This window comes from Halyomorpha halys, unplaced genomic scaffold (genome assembly GCF_000696795.3).
Source record: "Halyomorpha halys isolate HHAL.00 unplaced genomic scaffold, Hhal_1.1 Scaffold1428.1, whole genome shotgun sequence".
Lineage (NCBI taxonomy): Eukaryota > Metazoa > Arthropoda > Insecta > Hemiptera > Pentatomidae > Halyomorpha > Halyomorpha halys.
The window spans coordinates 132,922-140,289 of NW_027105500.1; the positions used below are offsets into that span (position 1 = coordinate 132,922).

At 38.4% G+C, this 7,368-nt stretch overlaps 2 protein-coding genes across 4 annotated transcripts in view; one reads left to right on the forward strand and one right to left on the reverse strand.

Moving 5' to 3' along the window:
• The window catches only part of LOC106689692 (E3 ubiquitin-protein ligase RNF19A), a 136,182-nt gene extending 131,996 nt beyond the window's left edge, over positions 1-4,186 (forward strand). For 2 of the 3 annotated variants that reach the window (XM_067051665.1, XM_067051658.1), the window contains one exon: positions 3,990-4,186. In XM_067051665.1, coding sequence (XP_066907766.1) covers positions 3,990-4,019 — 30 coding nt within the window. In that variant the 3' untranslated portion in view covers positions 4,020-4,186. Of the gene's footprint in view, positions 1-3,979 lie in introns of all 3 variants that reach the window. The other variant, XM_067051664.1, reaches the window with a different exon arrangement.
• Positions 4,187-4,816: 630 nt separating this feature from the next.
• LOC136796836 (uncharacterized) overlaps positions 4,817-7,368 on the reverse strand; it is a 5,236-nt gene continuing 2,684 nt past the window's right edge. Inside the window, exon 2 of the mRNA XM_067051671.1 lies at positions 4,817-6,104. Within this exon, the coding sequence (XP_066907772.1) occupies positions 5,208-6,104 (897 nt within the window). The 3' untranslated portion in view covers positions 4,817-5,207. The remainder of the gene's footprint in view (positions 6,105-7,368) is intronic.

Genomic DNA, 7,368 nt, shown 5'->3' on the forward strand with positions numbered 1-7,368 from the left:
TATTACAGCCGCCCTACATACGCTCGAGATACCCTGAGGTACCCATTGCTCTATTCCCATTACAGCCACCCTACATACGCTGGAGACACCCTGAGGTACCTATTGCTCTTCAACATTTAGGTATAAGATCTAACTCGCTTGAACTGCTGTAACATACGGGCTTTATTGGGTTCAGTACATCTCTTTATATACGTCCCATCGGCTGATCTTCTCAGCCAGCTGACATCGGAGTAACAGCTGACTCAGACCGTAACTTTTATATATATGTATACACACATTTATAATTCATCGTTTACTGAAGTGAAAACTAATAATAGTAGGAGAGAGAGGAGTGCGAAAGGAAAGGGTTTAAGTAAACTCAAAGTCCAATTCGGCTCTATATATACATTCAAATAAGCTGATATTAGAGTTAAACCTAACTGTAAGTTCCCCCGCCAGTTTACGAACAATCCTCGTAAACTCAATTATGCACAATAGAAAAGGATATATACAAATAAATTACAATACAATGCCAATAAAAGTGATATATACAAATACAGTTTAAAAAAAAAATAACAATGATGAAAAAAACAAAAAAGAATTATCAGTATCTGTATTCTTTTTACTTGTGTTGATACTGTCATCCCTTGCAGGGCTGACACCTAAATGCCTGGTCTCACACCTTCCTTACATATAGGAACCCAGTGTATAATAATATATATATTATAAGTACAGCCTGAGTAAGAGAACAGCTGACAGGCCGTATCAGTTGATCGAGTCGAACAGCTGATTGATGTGTATATATAGAAGTACTGGACTGAATATGACATGTATATTATTAAAGCCATTCTATTTTTGGAACCTGTGGGAGTAATTTCATTTCATTTATCTCCCTTTTCTACTGTTTTATCTCGACGATACTTAAGTTATATATTCATACCTAGGCCTTAAGGCTCTCAGATATCAGTTACTACTAACAGATTACTTCCACTATTTGTGTATATAGCTTGAACTGATATGATGTCTCTGCTCGGGTTTTAGTCTGTTGGTGTGTGATGTGCTTCCTCTAATCCTTATTACGTGCAGCTGTATTGTTCTGTCCTAATTGTAAGGTAGACATTAATTAGTGAACAAATATGGTGTATTTGTGGACATTAAGGGTTTTTCCCGATTCTTCTCGCATATTTAAATATATGCATATATAACGAAAATAAAAAAAGGTATCTATAGCCAATGTTGCTAGAACTATCCTTGCTATTCCTATGTTGCGTGAACTATCCTTGAGTGTTTTTGAGTGCGAGAGGTTGCAGTTTTGAATTGAGATCCGTTGCTTGAATAATAGTCGGCTGTGAATGGGGGGGGGGCCGTTTTATCAATGACCTGGGGAGGGGGGACTGTCTTATCACTAGGACTGTCTACAGCTTGCTGTTTATTTTCGGTTTCTCTTGTCCTTCTTTGTAGCTTTTAAAAATAAAAATAAATTATTTTTTCGAATTTTTAAAATGATTATTATATCTATTTAATAAATTTATGGAGATGAATTTAATAACCTATTAGGAAGCTAAAAATTCCTGGTCCGACTGAAGGTGATGGTTGCAGGTGAATCCACGTTTGCAATAAGAGACCAACTAAATTTTTTATTAATTGTATTTTATAAAGTATATCGATAATTTTTGCAAGAACTTTCACTTCAACACACAGCGTTGCTATCTCATATCTCTATCAGTTCTAGAGGTACAATATAACTTTGGGTTTTTGATGAGGAATTAATAATCGATATAGCTTTAAGACTTACAAAAAGATATTTGCATTTTTTTTTCTTATTAGATTTGCGGGTTCAATTGACCTTCTCCCCCTCCCTCTCCTCGGTTCACTGTATGAATCTCTTCAATCATTGATTAAACTAGCCTATAATGGAGCCAATTATCGATTCATTGGCCGTGACATTTCGATTCATTAGTGGTGGAGTCCTCTTGACGAGGCTCCCACTTACTACAATTAGGACACACGAGCTCCTCTTCTTGTGCCCCACCAGCTCTGCTTCAACTCAACATTAACAAAACCTATTCTGCTGTCGTCTTCATCCCTTTCTCATCATACCGTAGCTACTCATAATAAATTAACTTAGATCTTGTGGAATTATAGAACGGATTGATTATCCTCGACCAGAATAAACTTATAAAGGTATGTAGTTGTGTTGTTTCCTCCTAATATTAAGAGCGAGTTCTGTAGATCTAATTGGCCGAAATTAATGAAGCTGATTAGTCGACCGGAGGGGAGGGGGGCTTTTGCTCCTTAGCAGCAGCCTGAGACCAAAAATAATCGATTGAATTTTTAACGAATTCATTTTTTATAATAAAAAAATAAAAAAGTTTGAAAATTAATTATATCATCCTTCTATATTCAATATTTATGTTCAAAACACAATTATATCATCCTTCTATATTCAATATTTATGTTCAAAACATAATTATATTTAGTATCTGTGTTCGAAACACAATTGTAGCATCATATTTAGTATCTGTGTTCGAAACATAATTATATCATTAGATTTCAAACTCATCTATAATTATATTCCAAAATAATCCCAAATTTCAAAAGGAAAATATCAAAAAATGCTGTTATAAAATTAAAACTGCATAGCAGAACGTCAGACAAAAGCGCCCTCTTAAAAGATATACGAACAGTACAGGCCAAAATTGTTTGAAAATTGCTGACGTATTTTAGTTTTAGGTCTGAGTGAAAAAAAATGACTAAAAGTGATATGCACAAATACATTTAAAAAAAAAAAAATAACAATGATGAAAAAAACAACTCTCAATAAACAAAGTAAGCGAAAGAAAAAAAATTACAATGAACTGTCTCACATCCCTAGGTGATTATCCTCGATTGCGTTGATAATTATTGCCCTAGAGAGCCAGTCTGCAACCACACCGAGCTTATATTTAATGTCCATATTATGCAGTCTGCAACCACACCGAGCTTATATTTAATGTCCATATTATGCATACGTATTGCCCTAGAGAGCCAGTCTGCAACCACACCGAGCTTATATTTAATGTCCATATTATGCATAAGTATTGCCCTAGAGAGCCAGTCTGCAACCACACCGAGCTTATATATAATGTCCATATTATGCATAAGTATTGCCCTAGAGAGCCAGTCTGCAACCACACCGAGCTTATATATAATGTCCATATTATGTTGACTTAGGATACCCTTCCATCTGGTGATGCCCACGGTAGACTCTTTCATCTTTCCTACCCAATCCAATGGTTTTTAGTCAGAGTGGACCCTTTTACGCCTTCCGAACACATAGGGCCGGAAATGTTCTACTACCCACACAATCCCCTGAAGTTCTCGTTCCTAGGCGCTGTATCGGGCTTCTGCTTCAGTAAGACTAGCATTTGTTACAGGGCGCTCTCCTTCTTCGGTCTCCTGTGCCAACACCGCCCCGAGAGCATACTCACTTGCATCTATTGTGAACGTAAACGGTTTCCCTAAGTTGGGGAATGCAAGAACTGGTTCCCGTTGTAGCTACTCAATATATTTTCGGACGTTATGGCCCATGTTTGACGTCACTGCAATCGTGCTCCCTTTCTTTAACAAATTGTTGAGGAACACAAGATACTCCGCCATGTTTTAACAAACCTTCTGTAGTAATTTAACGTCTCCAGCAATCACTGTATTCTTTTTACATCTGTTGGTACTGTCATCCTTTGCAGGGCTGACACCTTCTGAATGTCTGGTCCCACACCTTCCTTACATATAGGGACACTATCGGGCAATATGTCCTTCAGTCCCATATTAAAAACACCGGGTGCGGAGACATTGTACTACCAGAGTCCTGTTTCATAATGAAAGCTAATAGTATTAGTTCATAAATTAATTATTAATATATTAATAAATTAAAATTATATTATTAATTAAGTTACATTAGGTTTTTAGTTATATCAACTTGTGATTAATGGTCAAAATATAAATGATCTAACTGACTTAGGCTGTATCAGGCACCCACCCAGCGTAGTGATGCCATGTAACGCAGAGAGCGCGTTGGAACGGAAAACCGAGTTAGTTTTTGGCGACAGAGCAGAGCGGAGGGGGGAGGCTTCCGAGGAATTCCATTGTGATGATGACGACCTCTACCGAGGTCGAGGAGTCATCGGAGGAGGGTTCACTCAACCTGGAAGTGGAAGTAACGTGTCCAACGAGGTAGCAACTTCCACTGTCACTCCTATAGTATTATAGCTCAATATCTCATCATAACCTATCCTAATATGTAATGAAATTCATACTATTTTATTCAGAATTCCCCGCTGAATCTTAAATATCGATAGTTAAACAAAATTCAAATTGTTTTAAAGATTAAAAATAAAATCTATGTGTATGTGTTATATAAAGTTTATGAAATATTTAGTAGCTAATTTACTTTCCTGCAAAGTAGGAAAAATTGAGATATCAAGTTGTCCCTACAGTGGTATTGGGTTAGAATCCATTTCATATTGATTTCTGCCACATTTAATTGAATATTGTGATATAGGAATTAAATATATTGAAAATATAATTGAGTTAGTACCTTTTAATTGAATATAATTATGATTTATTTTGAAGATATAATTATATGATTACGTTAAAATTTAATAGAAATTATTTATAAATTTAAAGTTAATAATATTGAGATTTGTAATATAATAGTACAAATGTTGGTTCATTATAATGATTAGTGGGAGGGAGGGGGAAAGGATGAGGAGTGAAGTGTACTCTGGTTTCGAAGTGAATGAGGGAGCGGAGTAAGGAGCAGGATTTGGATGTTGACTGTAACTATAGTATGCCAATATGTAGACAATCCTTTATTATTTATATTATAACATTTATATGAGTACTTTATTTATCATAAACACATTCAATAATTTATCTTAAACTGCACGTAACAACTAAAAGAATATTGTTCGTTTAACTAATGCCACTAAATTTATAACAGCGAGCGATCCATCCATCTCAATAACATTTATCATATTTGAACAATAAACTAGCTATAATTGATAACCTAACGGTATGTACCCAAAGTCCAACTAGCACCCAGTGGATTTGGCACGTTCCGGGACGAGTGTCGCGGTTATAGTGCATCTCTTTGGCATATCAGGAAGTAGGGGGCCTCGTCAAGCGGCCCAAATAGTAAAATATTCATCTGAGAGGGGGCGCGAGAATGAGCAATATAATTGACAGAGCTAAAAGATCATTTCTGTAGAGAGGATGCCCTCGGAATGCAGATCTTGGAGGAGGCTGACCAAACGGTGCTCCGTCACGGGGTTCCCTAGAGCCACGTCCACGGATCCGATGCAAAGAAGTAGGGCGAGCAATTGGGAGCGCCGGAAGTCCAAGGACAGGTCGTTGCGGGTGTAACCCAGTTCCACTTCGATGTCGAGGGACACCCGGCGGCAGCAAGCTGTCAGCTCGGCCCAGTAGTGGTCGAGGAGTGTCGTCGACTGGCTCCTTCTGGTCTCGGTGGCCAGCGAGCTGACCATAAGGAGGGCGATATCGTTAGTGGGTCTCGAATAGGTCACCATCTGCCAGTCCAGAATGCAGCACCGGTCCTCTTTGTCAAAGAGGAGGTTGTTACACCAGAAGTCAGTGTGGGTGATGAGGGACAGTGGTTCACGGGGTGCCAACAGTCCGGAAATTATCTCTTTGGTGTCCGGTTTGAGGGCTGCAAGTGCCTCCATAACTGGCTCCAATCCGGGGCATCCTTGCAGGAAGTCGTTGAGTTGCGGAAGTCCACGCTCGACGAGTTGTTGGTAGGAGTCCGTGGCCCTCGCTGTCTGAAACAAAAAGGGATATTTGCGGTCCAAAGGAACCCCCTCGCGCACCTTCATGAGGAGGGACAGGGCGTGCAGCTTGGCCACGGAGGAGATGGCCGCTTGTGCCTGCTCAAGCGAGAGTCCTTGCGCGAAGTCCACGGTGTCGTATCCTTCGCTCTTGAGGTTCTCCAGAACTAGGATGGACTCGATGGGGCTGTCCTCTCCTCCCGAGTAGAGGGCATGGTAGAGCAGTGGGATGTCCAGCCTGATCGCTTGTTGGCTGCTCGTTAGGTAGCTGAGCTGGTGCTCGTGCAGCTCTGGGGCCACCTGCAACACAATATTATAATGAACTGTACTCCTATTGGCTCTCAGGTCAAACACATTTTTAGCAATAACATAACTCCCTTATTGGACATTGGATATTGTCAATAATAATTAATGTAACTACTAATTAGTAATAACAAAACATCCTTCGCCCAATCAATTCTGTTTATTTTTATCAAATATGACTTACATATTGTTATCAATATGAATTCATATTGAGATATAATTGTACATTTTGTTTTTCTATTTTTTTTTTTTTTTTTTATAAAAGTTTTGTCTTTGTGTTTTTGTTAATTAGGAACTACTCATCGAAGGTCCCTCTATCCCTTTAGGGGAATCTGTTTTGGGTATCGCCTGGGTCCTGTTTCATAATCAAGTACAAACTAATACTATTAGTCTTGTAGATTTATCTTAATTCAATTACACAGACTTCTGCAATAGTAACTTGTACTTTGGTATTTTTTAATTCCTGTAATATCACTAATAGTCATCCCTATAAAGAAAAAAATAAGTATTAGTATTATTATTACACTAGTTTCTACACTTGTACTATCAACTAATACCATTAGCTTCATTATGAAACAGGACTCTGGTAGTACAATGTCTCCGCACCCGGTGTTTTTAATATGGGACTGAAGGACATATTGCCCGATAGTGTCCCTATATGTAAGGAAGGTGTGGGACCAGACATTCAGAAGGTGTCAGCCCTGCAAAGGATGACAGTACCTACAGATGATATCAAGTATCGTAAGAGAAAATTACTCAGTTCTATCTGGGCTTTTACCAATCCAGGAAGCTATTGCACTCTAATACTGTCGGGTATTGCAGACTGTTCGTGTTCTTAATTATTTTTTGCAACTCATTGTATTACTCAAATATTTTGAATTCAGTTGTTTGACATTAGTACTTGCTCTTAGCATCAAACTGGAAACATTAAGGGTCCGTGAGTGAATAGTATTCCATGAACCCCATTGTTCTAAAGTTACGAGGATGAAAAGAAAAATTTGTACCTCTTGAAAAAAAAAATGAAATAAATAAATGATAAATAATGAATAAAGAAACAGTTTAAGAAGAATGGGAGATGATCTCCTCTCGTATCCTACTGGTGGCTGCTCTTTCCCAGTGTTGCCTGTCACACTACTGTTGGCTGCTCTTTCCCAGTTTTGCCTGTAACACTACTGTTAGCTGCTCTTTCCCCATGTTGCCTGTCACACTACTGTTGGTTGCTCTTTCCCAGTGGTGCCTGTCACATTACTGTTGGCTGCTC